This window comes from Quercus lobata, chromosome 7, assembly GCF_001633185.2.
Source record: "Quercus lobata isolate SW786 chromosome 7, ValleyOak3.0 Primary Assembly, whole genome shotgun sequence".
NCBI classification, from domain to species: domain Eukaryota; kingdom Viridiplantae; phylum Streptophyta; class Magnoliopsida; order Fagales; family Fagaceae; genus Quercus; species Quercus lobata.
This window is the reverse complement of record NC_044910.1, coordinates 48,849,186-48,867,397: the sequence shown is the minus strand read 5'-3', so window position 1 is coordinate 48,867,397 and position 18,212 is coordinate 48,849,186. Positions and strand designations below refer to the sequence as shown.

General features: G+C 34.0%; 2 protein-coding genes across 3 annotated transcripts; both read left to right on the top strand.

Moving 5' to 3' along the window:
* Positions 1 to 3,983: 3,983 nt before the first annotated feature.
* On the top strand, positions 3,984 to 7,337 carry LOC115951188 (laccase-17-like). Its single transcript, XM_031068372.1, has 6 exons — positions 3,984 to 4,208; positions 4,306 to 4,457; positions 4,600 to 4,844; positions 5,006 to 5,134; positions 5,283 to 6,245; positions 6,994 to 7,337. The coding sequence occupies exons 1-6, from the start codon at positions 4,080 to 4,082 to the stop codon at positions 7,122 to 7,124; spliced, it is 1,749 nt and encodes a 582-aa protein (XP_030924232.1). The 5' UTR covers positions 3,984 to 4,079; the 3' UTR covers positions 7,125 to 7,337.
* Positions 7,338 to 10,377: 3,040 nt separating this feature from the next.
* On the top strand, positions 10,378 to 16,021 carry LOC115953967 (probable protein S-acyltransferase 16). Of its 2 annotated transcripts, XM_031071805.1 has the most exons (7): positions 10,379 to 10,849; positions 12,775 to 12,867; positions 12,951 to 13,052; positions 13,313 to 13,390; positions 13,506 to 13,604; positions 13,694 to 13,789; positions 15,259 to 16,021. In XM_031071805.1, the coding sequence occupies exons 1-7, from the start codon at positions 10,577 to 10,579 to the stop codon at positions 15,376 to 15,378; spliced, it is 861 nt and encodes a 286-aa protein (XP_030927665.1). In that variant the 5' UTR covers positions 10,379 to 10,576; the 3' UTR covers positions 15,379 to 16,021. The 2 variants fall into 2 exon arrangements, with proteins under 2 accessions (XP_030927666.1, XP_030927665.1); XM_031071806.1 differs by lacking the exon at positions 12,951 to 13,052 and having other exon boundaries at positions 10,378 to 10,849.
* Positions 16,022 to 18,212: the final 2,191 nt, after the last annotated feature.

Here is an 18,212-nt window from a genome sequence, read left to right as displayed (position 1 = left end):
TTTGTTGATTCCAACAAAAAAATTCTTATAAATTTAGTTATTAGTAATTAGTTATATAAGACTCAATTTAAAATAAAATAAAATAAAGTAATTAGTTATATATTTATTTGATTTTTTCCCCAAAACTTAATTATTTGTTAACAACTAGTGAAAAGAAAAAAGTGGCACAACTTTCACTTTATAAGGCCTGAGAGAGGTAAAAGGTAGGCCATCCTACTTCCATTTTTTTTTTTTTTTTTTTCTGTAGGCTGATTCCTAAATCCAAATTTGCAACGTGTCACTTTGTGTTAACAACTAGTATATTAAAAATAAATAAAAACTATTTTTTTTACAAGGTGACAAAAAATTTAATTTAAGAAAAAAAAAAACAAAGAAACTCTTCTTCTTCTTTCTTTTTTTTGTTGAGAAAAAAAGAAAGGAATGTGGACAATGGACCACTTATATTACTATTAATTTTTTCAAGAAACATATAATATACTACTATCCCAAAAAATTCTTGTATACGTATGGTGTATGGACTTATGTCTCATTGTTCACATGTCAGTGAGACATAAGTCTCATACGTCATACATATGAGATTACCACCTCCCACTATCTCACTCCAAATTGTAAATGGAAGAATTAATGATACTATCCATATGTCCGTTTAAAGTGGAGTGTAGATTGGATATAAGTGGTCTATACTTCTTTTTACACGGATAAATTAAATAGAGTACAACTAACTTATATGGAAAAAATCAAACAGAGTGAAAGGGGCTTAACACAAATATGAAATTGAATTGTTGAGAGAGAGAGAGAGAGAGAGAGAGAGAGAGAGAGAGAGAGAGAGAGAGAGAGAGAGAGAGAGAGAGAGAGAGAGAGAGAGAGAGAGAGAGAGAGAGAGAGATTATATGATTCGGTCTACTGGTCTATGTCCACGAGGGAAATAACATATATTTCTTGCATACTAAGTATGATTCAGCTTGTGCCTAATTTGGATTGAGCTTGATAATTTTAACAAACATCTCAATTAATTCAAGCGTAAAATCCATGGATATTTACAAGATGCCCTCCCATCGTTGGAGAATTTTATTTTTTTTTAGTGCACAAGTCTTTGTTTTGATCAATACACCCATACGCATATAACATGAACTCCTAATTTGTTTTATATATATATATATATATATATAGAGAGAGAGAGAGAGAGAGAGAGAGAGAGAGAGAGAGAGAGAGAGAGAAGAGAGAGAGAGAGAGAGAGAGAGAGAGAGAGAGAGAGAGAGAGAGAGAGAGAGAGAGATCTATTAGTTAAAGAAATGCGTCATTAATGTTTATTACTTTTGACATCCTTACTTAATTAATTGTATTTTTTCTCTCTCTCCTTATTTATTGCTTTCCAAATTCATCCTCATTAAAGGGCACATGCAATCATGCACCACCACTTCTTCTTCTTCTTCTTCATTTTTTTAATTTTTTTAATTTTTTTTTTTTTGGGGCAAAGAAAAACTAAAGAATTGTAGTTGCTGTTATCTCTGCGTTTCGTTAATCCTCTCCACTGAAATTACACTTTAGTATTTTACTTCCTTTCTCATAAAATGATGTCATATTTGCGTTTTAAAACAATGACCCCTCATTCATCAACAATAGCAGATTCATTATAAAAACAAAACCAGATTCGAATTTGTATTTTTTAAAATCTTTCACATTTATAAACTCAACTAATAAGGAACTCAAAATCTCTTGGCAAAAGCAATTATTAATATTTAGTTGCAAAAGTCAAAGAGGCAGAGACTCAACACATAAGTAATTTTTAGTTTTAAAAACTAGCTTTTAAATTTTTTTTTTTTTTAAAAAAAGCTGGAAAGAAAGGTTTAATATTTTAAACTTCAAAGTTTTAAAGCAATAAGGGTTTGTTTGGTACTATTGTTTAAACAACAATTTTCGTTGTTTAAACAACAATACACATATTTTTGAAATACTTTTTCATCCACACATATTTCCACAATATTTAAACAACATTCCACAATACTTTTTCGTGTATGTATTGTTGCCTCAGACACAAGCTTTTGCCTTAACATGGGCTTCATGTTGTTGGTGGGTGTCTATTACCTCACCATCAAACCTTAATTTTTTTTAGGCCACACAAATATTATGTATTTTATGTTCTCTTATTATGAATCACGTACGTCCTTAGTTTATGATTGGGGACCGCAATTTCAACTCATTGATTTGCAACTTAAGAACATTAAAAATAATAGAAAGAAAATATGCAACTTAAGACAATAAGAATAGGCACTTGTGCAAGGTTAGGGATGTATTAATTAGGGGAGAGAGAAAGAAAGTATAAAAGAAAATAATATCATAATCTCTCAAATTAATTAGGTTAGTTGATATGGTTATCGATTTATAAATTTTAAAGATGACATGAATTTTAGTGATTTTTTGGCCATTAGAATTTTTTAAAACTATAGTCTAAAAAATATGTAATTTTCATAGAATTTACACCATATATAAGTTGAATATATATATATATATATATATATATGTATATATATGAATTTTTCTGAATAGCCGTATAATATATGATTTCCTTCTAATTATTTGAGCTTACCATTGCAATATATATTTTCAGAAATATTGTTTTCTGCATAGCAAGCAAATTCTGGCAGCCCTTTTTTTTGGGTTAAACAGAAGATATATAATATTTAGGAGTTAAAAAGTTTGTAACAAATTAAACATATCAGCTTTGTCAGCCAAAAGCTAACAAACTTTCCACCTCAGGCGGAGGAACATCAAAATAGGAAATGAATCCAAATTAAATTGTTGTCAATACATCAGCACATTAATTAGCCTTGCGGTAACTAACAGATTGACCATGCAAGAATTTTGGTTTTTCTTTGTCTTAAATTAATTATTGATTTTTTTTGAAGTCATTTGATCCAATGATGCTCTAATTAACTTTCACTAATGATTAATTCATTAACTAAAAAAAAAATGATTAATACAAAATAATATGAACAATTTCAATAGTGGTCTGATAGAGACTTTCTAGAGGATCACTCCCATTGGCAATTTGGCGTAGTGAACACCAGATGTAGTATCTCGATCAGTACCTATCAAAGAAAACAAAAAATATGATGTAGTATTTCTGTTCCTCAAACCATCTGATCTCATGAGATGGTGCTATCAGAGTTTGGCATAGTGGTCACTACTCACTAAGATTTTTAGAATTATCGATCTTCCATCTCCAAATCAAACAGATCGAGAATCCAAAAGAAATGGCAGTAACATCACAAGCTGTTAGAGTTTGTACAGTAGTATGGAACAACCGACAGCTAACGTACAAGATGGCGCAACACCCTCGACCCTCCTTTTTTCCTTGATTAACAAGTGTCAACCATTGGAGGTTGAAGGGTACGTGCAGGCAACCATTTCCATCTAACCCTAGCTAGTTTCGACAAATTATTAATACCTTTCAGTGCTTAAAAGTAAGTTAATTTCTTTTCTACTCAAACTATATATGGATACAGCTTTCAGTTAATTTGACAAATTTGCCCTAGTAAATCACAATTAGATACCCTTATGTTGCTTTACAATTAATATGGTTACTTTAAAATTTTAGAAAAGAAAGTTTCAGAAAAAAGAAATTTAGAAAGAACTAACTGGATCCATGTGAAAAAGTGTAAATTTTTATGAGAATATCCATTATTTTGGTCTGACCCACTATTAGTCCAGTGACTGGGGACCAGTTGACCTATTTAATTGACAGTGAATAAAGGGCAATTATGGAATTTAAATGATACCGTTAGGAATGAATTCTGATATTTAATGTGTCTTGAACAATACTCTAAAGTAAAACTTGACCAGCTGCTCCAGCTTGATCAGAGTTTGCAAGTTGTTGCTGAAGGCATGGGCTGTCTCTAATGAAATTTCATTCTCAATCACCTAATTAATATTATCCAAATTCCACACATCCCCTTTTTTGAACTATATAAACCGTTAGACTTGCTCTCTATTATGCATCCAAAGCATTTTGAGTCATTTGAACAACAACATTATTGTCTCTAGTACTGCTTATCGTCTTGTCCACCAAAAGAGTGAAGATGGGTTCTAGGTTTCTTCCATCACCAGCCTTTTTGAGAGCCATCTTTCTTGCTTCGATTGCATTGTGGATTTTGCCTGAGCTGGTACTCGCAAAGCATGCAGGCACAACCAGACACTACAAGTTTGATGTACGTGTTGCATTTCATTATAAGTGTTCCAAGTTTTTATATTTTCGAAATCGGTTCAACTTGTTAATTTCTCTATCGATTTGTCAACCTTTTACAGATCAAGTTACAAAATGTGACCAGACTATGCCAAACAAAGAGCATTGTGACAGTTAACGGGCAGATCCCCGGGCCTCGGATCATCGCACGGGAAGGTGACCGGCTCGTGATTAAAGTGGTTAACCATGTCCAACACAATATCACCATCCATTGGTATGATACTTGTAGCTTCATTATTCTTGATGATGAATTAATGATGTTAATATTCATTGGTTGTTTGCAATTAATGAATATTAATAGTCATTAGTTGCATGTACTTGAAATCTGATGAAAGTTGGCTTAATTTGGAGGACAGGCATGGAGTGAGGCAACTAAGAAGTGGATGGGCAGACGGACCAGCTTACATTACACAGTGCCCTATTCAGACAGGCCAGGTCTATGTGTACAATTTCACCCTTACAGGCCAAAGAGGGACTTTGTTTTGGCATGCTCACATCTCATGGCTTAGGGCAACTCTCTATGGACCACTTGTCATACTCCCAAAACGACATGCGTCCTACCCATTTCCTCAACCCGAAAAAGAAGTTCCCATCATTTTTGGTAATTCAAGATTTTGTTCTAGAAAATAGAAGTAGAAAAAAACAAGAAGAAAGAGATAAATAGCATTAATTAATTGTATACTTGTATCTATATTTAAGTAAAGGTACTATAGCTTCTTAAATATTGAATTAATTATTATGAGCATTTTCCTTCCATTGCAGGAGAATGGTGGAAAGTAGACACAGAGAAAATGATCAACCAAGCCATGAGTACAGGATCAGCACCAAATCTCTCTGATGCCTTCACTATTAATGGTCTTCCAGGACCCTTACACAACTGTTCAGCCAAAGGTACTCATTTCTCCTTATTTTACTTGAAATAATGCATTATAAATTTAAAATAAAAAGGATTCTAATAATAGAACAAGGGTATTATGGTCCATTTGTATTATTTTTTAGGGAATATGAAAAACAAATTGAACAATTTTCATGCATGCAGATACATTCAAGCTCAAGGTGAAGCCTGGGAAAACCTATCTTCTCCGTTTGATCAATGCTGCACTCAACGATGAACTTTTTTTCAGCATTGCAAACCACACACTCACTGTGGTTGAAGCCGATGCAGTATATGTAAAGCCCTTCAAAACCCACACTGTCCTCATCACCCCAGGACAGACCACCAATGTTCTTCTCAGAACCAAATCCAAATCCCCAAATGCCACTTTCATAATGGCCGCTAGACCTTACGCTACAGGGCCTGCTACCTTTGACAACACCACAGCCACAGGATTGCTCGAATACGAAAACCCTTCAGTCTCAAAAGCCAAAAACAAGAACAAGAAGCTACAGCTTCTCAAACCAGTGCTTCCACAATTCAATGACACATCCTTTGCTACGAAATTCAGCAACAAAATCCGTAGCTTGAACTCAGCAAAATTCCCAGCAAAGGTTCCAAAAACTGTTGATAGACGCTTCTTCTTCACTGTAGGTTTAGGTATAATCCAATGCTCGCAAAACCAAACGTGCCCAAATAACACCATGGTTGCTGCTTCAATCAACAACGTGTCATTTGTGCAACCAAGCACAGCATTACTTCAAGCCCACTTCTTTAACAAATCTAAAGGTGTTTACACCACGGATTTCCCTGCCAACCCATTGGTCAAATTTAATTATACAGGCAATCCACCTAACAACATTATGATGAACACTGGTACTAAAGTTGTGGTGCTACCATTTAATGCTAGTGTGGAGTTGGTATTACAGGACACTAGCATTATTGGTGCAGAGAGCCACCCTCTTCACCTCCATGGCTTCAATTTCTTTGTGCTAGCTCAAGGTTTTGGAAACTTTGACCCCAAGAAAGACCCTGCGAAGTTCAACCTCGTTGACCCAGCTGAGAGGAACACCATAGGCGTACCATCTGGTGGTTGGGTTGCAATTCGCTTTCTTGCAGACAATCCAGGTTGGTACACAACTGAATTCAATTAATAATATTAATGTGAAGGAAAATTAGTTTGTAATGGAGCAGTATATGTGGGCTAATTATTATCTTCAAGTTATGATGACAATGATGAAATTTCAGTGCTTGGTTGGAGTAGGAGAAGACCATCAATTAGTATTTTCTAATTAAATTGGTAGTTATAGATATAGTATAGTTTGTTGAGAGGCTTATGTGTGACAGGTTCACATCACCATAAATTAAAAATCCAATTATTCCTAGACTTAGTTAGCTCCATTTGTTGTTTGTTTTGGGATCTCCCATAGGTTTAGTTTATTATGCTTCACATGGTCAAAGCCATTGACTACATTTAATACTGAATTCTTAGAAATTCCAAGGTATCTTAAGTGGTACCGGGCATGATGACAAATTATCTAATTTTGACATTCCTAGATTTGTTTTACATATAAACATATTCATTCTGAAATTCAGTGAATCTGCAATGTGAAATGTTTTAAGTATTAGTTCAAATTATTCATTGTTCCATCTTAATGTTGATTTGTGAGCAAACCAATTCCAATGTATCTAATTCTAAATGCTTATGATGTGTTAAAGAATTTGCAATAAAGTATTCTATAATCTGTAAAAAATACCTTTTAAAAAAATTTTTAATTTGTAAACATTGCAATAAATTTATAGTGATTTTTTTTTTTTTTTTACCAAATCCATAATAACTGAACATGTTCCGATTTTTTATTCTGTGGACAAACAGGTGTTTGGTTTATGCACTGCCATCTGGAAGTACACACAAGCTGGGGCTTGAAAATGGCTTGGGTAGTCCAGGATGGAAAAGGGCCCAAGCAAAAGCTACCACCTCCACCGTCCGATCTTCCCAAATGTTGAAATCATTTTTCTATCTCAGATCCATGATTCATTTATACTTGTACTTTTTTTTCTTTTTTATAGTTATTTTTTTATTTTTTATCATTCTTCTTCCTTCTAATATTCAGAGGGATGGAAAAAGGTTTCTCTATGTTCTTAGTCTATGATAATTGTTTCCATAAGAATTTTTGTACCCAATTCGTTAAAGTAATTAAGTGAGAATTTTGAGTTCGAGTATCAGGATTCAAACACTATTCTTTTTTTTTTCTTTTTTTTTTTAAATCAAACACAATGATAATTTCATGTTTTTCTTGTACTTCTCATTTTTAAAATAAGTTAAATAAAAAGAGAAAAAGTATAGATAAAGTTCATTAAATATTGCTATATCAAATGCACCAAAAAAAGGCTTTGCTTCCTTTCCCTTTCCGTTTTTGCGGCGATAATGATCTTTCATTAATAAATTTTCGTCAACACATTCTTTCGTGCACAACAAACATTTTGACATGTTGCTTATTTTACGAGTTCGGAGACTTCAATGATCCAAATTTCAAAATCCAAATTGTCATTTAAAAAAGGAAAATGGGGGAGGGGAATGAATCTACCTAAAAGTTTACAATCAAATCCCTCTATTGGAAAAACTTTAGTGAAAAAACAAATATTGATCTAACAACAATATTAGAATAATAAGCAACAATAGAAAATAAAAGAGAGTTTTCACTGCTGGGTTCTCTAGGTTGACTATGGGTTCTCTAGGTTGACTATTGAGGGAGATAAAAGTAATGTGATCCAATCTATCTCTTCTTCTTCAGAAAACTTTTCACTGCTTGGGAATGTTGTTAGTGATATCAGACACTTGTTGAGGGGACTACAGTGGGCTAGAGTTTGTTATATTAGAAGAGGAGCAAATAAGATAGCTCATGCATTAGCTCAATATGTTAGAAATTCTTTAGATGCAGATTTGTATTGGATGGAGGATTCTCCCCCACCAACCTTAGAAGCTTTGTATCATGACTCTTTATCATTATAATTGAATGAATATTTCCCCTTCAAAAAAAAAAATAAATAAATAAATAAAAGAGAGTTTAAAAATGATCTTATAATACTATAGAATCAGGACAAATGTATTGTGCTTAAACGTCAATTTGTGTCACCTAGAATAAAATTTGATGCTACTGGTTCTATTGATTGAACAACCCCCAAAATCAAATTATAACATTGACTTCTGTGTTAGATGCACTTCCACACACAAAGTTTCAAGAGCAACCTTCTAAACTATGCATTTCATTTATTCTCAATTGACTAAAACAAGCCAATTACACAAGCATAAACAATATTTGCACAAGAGAAAACTATGTGCTGAGGAAAAACACTTTCAAGAGTAGAAAAGAACAATGTTACTGTTTTGATCTAGAAAGAGACAATAACAACTGATGGGAAAGTGTTCTAATCGTTTTTTGAATAAGCCACTAAGTTGGTCATATAACAATAAAATATTAAGTTAAATTACTAAGGAAGCTAATCTTCAACGATCACAAATAGCTCTTAAAAGCTCAAATGTGCTAGAAAAGAGAAAAATAAAATAAAAGTCCAAAACAAAACACATGTGTGAGATACACATGTGTTATAGATAGGCCAAAGGGCACACCAAACGAGTTATTTTAAAATATCAATGAAGATAACTTATAAGATAAAAAGAGTTCACTCTAAATCAATGTGGGACTTCCAATCTTATTAAAAAAAATGTGGGATTCACAATAATAGTTGAAGTGTTTAGAACACACTCACACCACTTAGTATGACTTACCGTTAAATCTAGAAGCTAAAACTGAGAAACTACAATGTTCAAACTACAAGTTGCCACTTAATCAGAATCGTGTGCATGGGTGCAAATAATGTGTTCAAACTATAAGATAAAACTAAGAAACTATGAAGAGTGAAGACTACTGGGAATTATATTTTACGTTAAATCTCAAGAAACAGACAATTCTTGACACATTATATTCCAAAAACATTTTTTCTTAAAAAGAAAAAAAAGGTAATAATCGTGTTTTTTAATGCTAATGGACAATGCACATAACTGACATAAGGCACAATATTTCTCTCCGATTATCTTCTCAATTCTCAAATGAACATCGTATTCATTTGATGTAGAGATCAATACATGATCTTACAACACACATTAGTTTAATCTAATTCAATATCAGATCCATTTGAGGTATCCTGGGTGGGCACTGGGTAGTGATGGCTTGTTAGGGACTGTTGCAAGATGCAAGGGTATAGTGGTCAGGTGCGTGGTAGGTGATGGGTGAGGTTAGTACATCGAAGCATTTCTTTTTCTTTTTCTTTTTCTTTTTTTCTTTAGAAAGAATTGGGTTTTCAATTATCACATTGCAAACATATTTTATGTTTAAAAGCCAACTTCAATCTGTAATATATTAGTCTGTATTTTATTTTTTAATTTTATGTGAATTTTGACAAAACCATAATTAAATTACTAATTTTTTTCTTCTTCTTCTTTTTATGCTTTTCATACTCGCAAAATTTCCAAAAATATCTTATATCAATAACTATTTCTAAAGAGTCAGAATGAAGGTAGATGAGGCAAACGGGTTGGGCCAGGTTGACTCTTTTTTTTCTTTTTGGAAAACAATTTTTTTTTTGAAATCATATATGTGTGAAATGCATTAATTTGGATTCTCTCATGACAAGAAATAGTTTATATAAATATATTTATATTTGTTCATTAATAATAAAATTATACAAATCCTAGCCTTTCTAACCAAAAATTATACTTGTTCCAATTGATTCGAGTTGGACAATTTTGTCTGTACGTGTGTGGTTACAACTTATAATAATAACGCTTGTGCACTTTTCTGTTAGAATTTATGAAATCTCACTCTTAAATTTTATGTTGCTATTGAATTTTATGAAAATTAAAACAATGAGCCAAATTTTTTATTTTTATTTCTCATTACAATTTTTTTGATATTGATTCATTGATATTCTTTATCTAGATGAGTATGAGCCCTGATGAAATATTAGTTTGATATTAATTTTCAAAGCATTTCATCATCATGGTAGAATGCGATTTAATCTTATCTTAAAAAAAATAATATATATTTAGAAATTTGAGAAGGAAAATATATCTAGAAATCTAGATATACTAACATCTTAGCTTCTTCTCAAAAAAAAAAAAAAAAAACCATTTTAGCTTAATTATAAATTTATAATGAAATGATCAATTCTTCAAAATAAAATAAAGGGTATATTTTGTAAAAGGAGAAGAAAGAAAAGCCGAAATCAGTAAAACGACATACATCGGCACTATCTAGAGATTCACAGAACCATCACCAACAATACCATCCAAACTTTCTCATTTTTTCAGCAAACTTTAAATACACCTCCGCCCCCGGAGACGCCGTCGTTTTGACGCCGGTGGGCTCCGACACTTCAATCTCTCTCTACCAAAAACAATGAAGGATCGCTCCAGCTTCTCTGTACCGGTAACCGTCGTCGTTTTGGCCATCTTGTACATATACTTGTCCACAGTCTTCATCTTCATAGAACGCTGGTTCGGCCTCATGTCCTCCCCTGGCGTCTTCAACGCCGTCGCTTTCACCTTCATCGCCCTCATGTGCGTTTTCACCTACTCCGACTCTGTCTTCACGGATCCGGGTCGCGTCCCCGCCACCTACGCACCCGATATCGAAGACACCGAAAACCCAATTCACGAAATCAAGCGCAAGGTTCTCTCTTTTTCTTTCGCACAAATTTTCCTTTTATAGAATTTTGTGTTTTTTTCGTCTTCTGAGCTCAATTGGAATTTGATTTGTTAGTTACTGATTGATTTATTGCTATGACAATGAGTTTCTCGAAATGCTATTTTTGGGGCAGAAATTCGTTTTCTGTTATTTGCGAGAAAATTTTATTTTTTTTTGGTTACTGTTACTGACTTATAATTAGGAAGAAAAAAAAAAAAACTAAAACTTTAAGGATTGATAAGCAATGAAATGTATACAATTATGTTTGAGGAACAGCCTTGATGAATGAATTTGTTTCTTCTTTGTATCAAAAGATCTCAAATTCTCGAACAGCTCGTAGCTCAATTGGCATTTTCTGGTGGTTCCAACGGAGATGTTCAGGGTTCAAATCCACCCTTCCTCAACTATCGAATTATTTGAACTTTTAGTAATCCAAATATCCCATAATAGATAGTGTTCTTAAATGCAAGCATTCAATTCTATGACTAGATGAAATGATTTATAATAATTTGTTAATATTTGAAACCATTGAAATGATGCCAGAATTCGATTATACTTGCGTAAAGAGGAAGACAATTTTATTGCATTTCCATGATCTGGGTCAAGTTGATGCTTAGAGTTGCTGTTAGGGTTTGAAGGAAAGGTGTTTCTTACATTTAGTAGTTTTATTGTCGTTTTCAGCTGTTGTCATACACCACCATTTTCATTTCCTTTTCCAAACGGATTGCTGAAAAGCATGGATTAATTTCATTGGCCATTATGTTACTTTTTTCACATGGATCTCAACTACTGAAGTTGGTTAACCTGGCTCCCAACAACTTCCATTAAGATTAAGTGAATCTGATTTTTGTCGTGTGGAAAGAGTTTTTATTGTATTTCGCTGCATCGTGTATGCTCAAACTATAGTAATCAGAGGACAATATTTTTTTTACATCTCACATAAGTGAATGAAGAATTTTTGTCAATCCAAGACCAGATTTTTTTTTTTTTTTTCTCAAAATTGTGACCTCTAAGGATGCACCAAAATAAGTGCTTTAATGCGTGGACTGTAAGCCCCTACTCCTAATACGTTGCGGAGTTCAGTCCCTTCCAATATGAGTGTAAGACTTGCATCACATTACCTCCTGTGCTAAAAAAAAGCAGCTAACTGAGAATGCCAGCTGATGTAGGACTACCCTTGCTTGTTTGGCGTAATCCCTTAATTGATTTTTTTGTAAAAGAGATCCCCCTTCCCTTTCCAGTTTCACTAAACCGGTCTGGTTTTCCTAGATGCATTCCTTCTTTTAGTCCTAATTGTTTATTTTTAAAAGGTTATCTTTCAATAGGTAGCATATTCGGATGTTGCATCCTCAGTTTAGGAAACATATGCCCTTTTCCTAAATTGATCTCTTAAATTTGATGTGCCTATGGAAACCCTTGCAGCTGAATATACATCTCATAAGTCTGATAGATTCATATTCAGCCCAGCTAAGATGTTGTGCTGCAGTCTATTCCTTTTATATATTCAGATGCTTTTCAGTTGTATGAAGAGAATCCAGCTTCTGTGGAATTTCTATTTTTTAGAGTTCCTTTATTAAAGTTATATGTTTCCAGCAATTATCTATATATTAGGGATACTACAGTTGTACAGTGTGGTTTGTTGTGGAATCTTTTTGCATGGTGTGTGTGTGTGTGTGTGTGTGTGTGTGTGTGTGTTTGTTTGGGGGGGTGTGGGGGATTGTAGAGGAAGACCAAAAATAACATTAGCAGTAGACATGTCATTTAAGGAAGTAATAGAGAATATGACTTTGGATAGAATAGAATAGTGAAAAAAATTACATGTGGCCAACCTTGACTATTTGTTGAGGATTCATAGCCGATCCCAAAAATTTAAGACTAAGGCTTTGTTGTTGTTGTTGTTGTTTTTGCAGAGTGCGGATTTGAGATATTGTCAAAAGTGTTCTCACTATAAGCCTCCCCGTGCACATCATTGCCGTGTTTGCAAAAGATGTGTTTTGCGAATGGTATGCATGATCTATGTTTTTATTCCTGCATTATCTCAAATGTCCTGTTTAATGTGTGAAAGTACTGACTCTTGATTGTAAAGGATCACCATTGCATTTGGATCAATAATTGTGTTGGGCATGCAAACTATAAGGTGTTCTTCATCTTCATCGTGTATGCTGTTATTGCATGCATCTATTCCCTGGTATGTTTAATTTATTTATGTCCAAGATTTTGACAGTTTCTGTTCTGCTTCAAAACTTCTTTTCTGTATGTTGTTAACTTGTTATGGTATGCATTAACCTGCTTGTATTTTACTCTTTTGTTTTCTGCTGGCATTGAACCTTTATTATTGTCACTTTTCATTATTTGGACTTGGTTGATCCTTTTGTAATCACCAGATGGAGAAGGTTCCAAGACCATAACTTTCTTTTTTTCTTTTTTTTTTCCTTCTTAAATTTTCAGGTCTTGCTTGTGGGTAGTCTAACAATTGACCCCCCAAAGGATGAGCTGCAAAGTGGAGACTCTTTCAGAACTGCATATGTAATATACTGTTTTTTTATTTTTTGACAAGTGATATACTATTATTTATAAAATCTGTTTGGTTTAAGTACAACTCAGCATGTAAATCATTTTGCTTATTGATCCCATTTTACAGATCATTTCGGGGCTGTTACTAGTCCCCTTATGTGTGGCACTGGGTGTTCTTTTAGGTTGGCATATCTACCTCATTTTGCATAACAAGACCACAATTGAGGTTATAAAAAGTCAACAAATTAGTTTGTTTCACAACCACTGTGTTTGATGGATAATTGATGAGCGCTGTTTATTTGGCATTTCTTGCAGTACCATGAAGGAGTTCGAGCTATGTGGCTTGCAGAGAAAGGAGGGAATGTCTATACCCATCCATATGATCTTGGTGCCTATGAAAACCTTACAACAGTAAGAACCATCTCCCTCCTCTTTTTCTTCCCTTTTCTTTGATTGGTAAGTTTTGCATCTGGTGGGTCTTGAACCCGGAATCACAATCACACTTTCCATGCTATGCTTAGGGTATGAGAGGTACCATTTTATTGGCATGCCCCTTCCCCTTTTTTGCAGGGAAAATCTAAAATATGCACTTGAATCTTCTTGAAATTGGAAAGCTTCGACATTGCTGTGTAGGACAAATTGAGGAATTTTTCTACGAGTGCCTGTTGTCAGGAGAATTTGTGGATTCTGGGTTTAGAACCTTTTTGAAGAAGGGTTAGGGTTCAAAAGAGAGAATATATGATTTATGGTTGAAAAGAGAGTGAAAGAAATAAAATAGAATACACACATATATATGATTAGTACCCCTGAATAGTACTAAAGTATGAACAATACTGCAAGAAAGAAAAGACAAAGAACACTAAGGCCAACGTGCCTCAACATTCAATATTCAAAATATTTAATATTTATTTATCAACTTCTTTTGTTTTGGGTACGATAAGACTCTTAACTTCTTGCAATAAGAACTAGGATTTAGACTAGTAATCCAAACCCTAATTGAATTGACCAAAAGGCCCATAAAAGACTCATTAATAAAAGAAAACCCATGGCCCATAACCAACAATAGTAGAATTACTAAAATACCCTTGGCTTTAGAATGACCAAATAAAACATAATATAAAATATAAAACTTAATTAATTACCAATCTACAACTACAAAGGTTAGGCCCTTTTGTAGTTGTACTCTGGTTATGTAATGTATTTTAAACCCGGTTTAAAACACTAATATTACTATTTTTGTGCGTGTTCTAATAAGTATTACTGTTTACTAAAAAAAAAATAATGTTTATCCCACATTGGTTGTATGTGTCTAGTGTTCGCTGTTTATAATCCCAGTCTATAACTACAAAAGTTAGGCCCTTTTGTAGTATACTCTGATTATGTAATATATTATAAACTTGGTTTAAAACACTAATATTACTATTTTTGTGTGTGTTCTAATAAGCATTACTGTTTACTCAAAAAAAAAAAAAAAAAAACTACCGTGACCGTAGGCTTTTAAAGAGGATATTGTTTCTAAGCATATTATGGTTATGCCAACATCAACCCTAAGTTTACGACTACTTCAGTTTTCAGCCACACAGACCCTCAACCCACTTATGTTCCTTCTAAGCTATAGAAATAAAACAATGCGATGGTGGGGGAAGAATTGTGTCACAAAGGGCCAGAGATTCTCTGTGGCCTATTTTCTTTTTGTACATTGTCCAAACTGGGATGCAAGATACTGCTACGGATCTGTAGAAAAAGTATCTAATGTTTCGGATGTATCCAACATCACACTTAAAACATGCGGGGATACTGCCGCTTGTCTGTATGCATGTATTTATGCATTCTGTTCTCATTCACACCCATCTTATTAACTATTTGTTTTATTGCTTCAGGTTTTGGGTCCAAATATCCTCAGCTGGGTATGCCCCACTTCAAAACATATTGATTCTGGCCTTCGCTTCCAGACTGCCTATGATAATCTTATTGGTGCATCAACATCTAAAGGAAGTTGATTGGTTACTGATTTTTTGACATTGCACTGGTAATATCAGAAATATTTTTTAACAGTTAAACTGTGAAGGGGTGGGTGAGTGCTGATCTTGAGATGATGAGTTGACGACTTGGGTGGTCTGCTTGTAAGTGTCCTGGCATGTAGAATACCTGCTTGGATAGTTCAGGAAGGAGAAAAAAAAAAAAAAAAAAAAAAAAAAACCTTGATCTATGTCTCACCCATCATAACCACACTCTAGGAGATGTAAAAGCTGTTTGCTTGGTGATTTTCAGGAATGATTTGAGTATGAGGACTGCTGTTAATAACTGAAGCCAAACTGGTCTTTGCATCATCTAACGTACAGGTTCTTTTTTTCAAATTTTTTCCTCCTCTTTACTTGTTGACCTTAGGATAATACAGAGTTTAAGAGGCACTTAGCTGATAAAAGTTCATATAAAGTGGGAACCAGAATCCCAGTTTGCCAAGCAAAGTCTCATCTAGAGATGTTTTATGTCTGTGAAATGATTGTAGTAGTATCAATGTAACCTAGATTTGTAATTGAATTTAATTTTTATTTTTTAGGTTAGTAGAGTTGCAATTCTTGTAACTTGAAAAAATAAACAAATTTGTGGTGTACTATATCTCAATGCATTCATTTTTCCCAATGACATAATTCTTATTTGAGGTTATTTATTCAGCTGGTTTGTTATCAAACGGCAAACAAATTTGTGGTGTACTATAGTTCAATGCGTTCATTTTTCTCAAACGTAATTATTATTTGAGTTTGTTTATTCATAAGTTAAAATTTTATTATATTTATTTTTGAAAAAAAAAATTCAGCAAAAAAAGTGTTCGGCTAGATTGTTACCTAATAAAAAACTGAACAAGTGGCAGTCAAAAATTTTAGAACTGGTAATAGCACCTGTATTCCCATCTCTAGACCACGATTCTCTATGCTAGGGTCAGTTAATGGCATTTGATGATTTGAAGGAAACATGTGATGTACGGAACGATTATGGTTAGTTCGTCTATTCTAGAATAGCATATTCTTGCCAAACTCAAGAGGTCACTTAAGGGATTTTATGGTAAGACCTCTCTCTCACATGTATTGTGAGAGAGATGTCTTATAAGGCTACCTCAAAAGCTAATATTTCCTTATGATTGTTCTATACCAAAAATGTAATTGCAACTATAGTGGATTAAATTTATTACCTAATCAATAGTTTATATAGATACTTAAAATGTGATAGCCAACTTATAAAAAAAACACACACACACTTTTTAGTTTTTATCCTCAATGTTTGAGATGATTTTTATTTTGGTCCTTTAGTGCACTTTTTATCCTTAATGATTGGTGTGGTGGGCCTTTTGTATTGTTGGGTTTAGGTCTCTCTTACTGCACTGCAACCCGTAGATCTGAGGTAAGAGAGTTGGGACTGGCCTAAATGAAACTCACTTTAGGCCAGTTTGTGTACAAGTTGATCCATCTCAATATGGACGTGTCCTGGTAGAGGTATTGAGCGTACAGCGTGCCTACGGCAAAAACAGCTCTTACAGATGTTATAGCAAGAATACAATACAGTAGAATAACTAAAATACTAAACAAATAACATTAAGACTTAAATAAGAAAAGAAAGCTTGGTAAAATTACGGCGAGATAATAATATAACAGTAAAATAACACTATAACAAGCAGTTTAATCACAGTAAACTATTCACCCCGCGAGCACAAAATAACAACTTGTCTACCATAGAAAATAAGCTTAACTTCTCAGCAGATAGAAATCCAAGAAATGAATCGATCCCCAATGTGAGTAACTTCAGAGAAGGTTTCTACGATAGAAGTTACGCACTTTAGAAAAATGACCTAAATGGTTTTAAGTGGGTATGTTGAGGAGAGAAATGGATAGTCTATTGATTCATACCGCTATTCCTACCACTCATGTTTCTCTGATTTTTTATTTTTTTCTTTTTTTTCTTTTCTTTTTTTCTTGTTGTTCTACCTCTTCCTCCTTTCTGAGTTTCTCTCTATTCGTCGCCTTTACTATTCATAACCATCGCTCTTTATACTATCTGTCATGGTAGGATTTACCATTTTTACCCCTTGACTGCTTTTGGCTTCTTATGGGCATCCTTCCGAGACTGCCCACTAGCCTACCGATTGTTCAGCCACTACTATTGCTCTAAGCGTGTTGGTTGCACTACTACCCATTCCCAGGCAAAATTGCTTGTCTTGTTTCTTACCTCTCTCTATTTTTCACTACTCTTATCTGGATGAGGATTAAGTCTTTCCATTACCTACCTCTATGGCATGCATCAAGTGGTCCCAACCTGTTTTACCTCTTTTGGGTGAGATGTTATCCCAGCAGGACATTCCTCCCCAAAGAAATTTGAGCGGGAACCCCAAAATAAACTCCTTCTTTCTCCCTACCATCAGACCACACCCTCTGAATGGCTTGACCTGTGGCTCACCTTTCATGTATTGGCTGGGTACAAGTAAGTGGTGCCCTGCCCTTTATGCGTGTTGTTGGGCTTTGTGGAGTCTAGTTATGTGTTGACCCGGTTGACGACCCGACCCAACCCGATTCAAATAATGTTGCGTGATTTTTAATGGGAGATTTTTTGAGGTTTGGTCCATGAAGCGGAGGCTTGGGCCGTTTTGTAGCCTATTGTGAATCTTGTGTGTAAGATATAGAAAACGCAGCTTTGGTGATTAGGGTTTTGTTGTTGTAGTTTTTGAGAGAGAGAAAAAAATGTATTGCTGCACTTTGTATTTTTTCTTGATAATAGTGAAATCCCTGCAACTCTGTAGACGTAGGCAAATTGTCGAACCACGTAAATACTATCTTATGCGTCT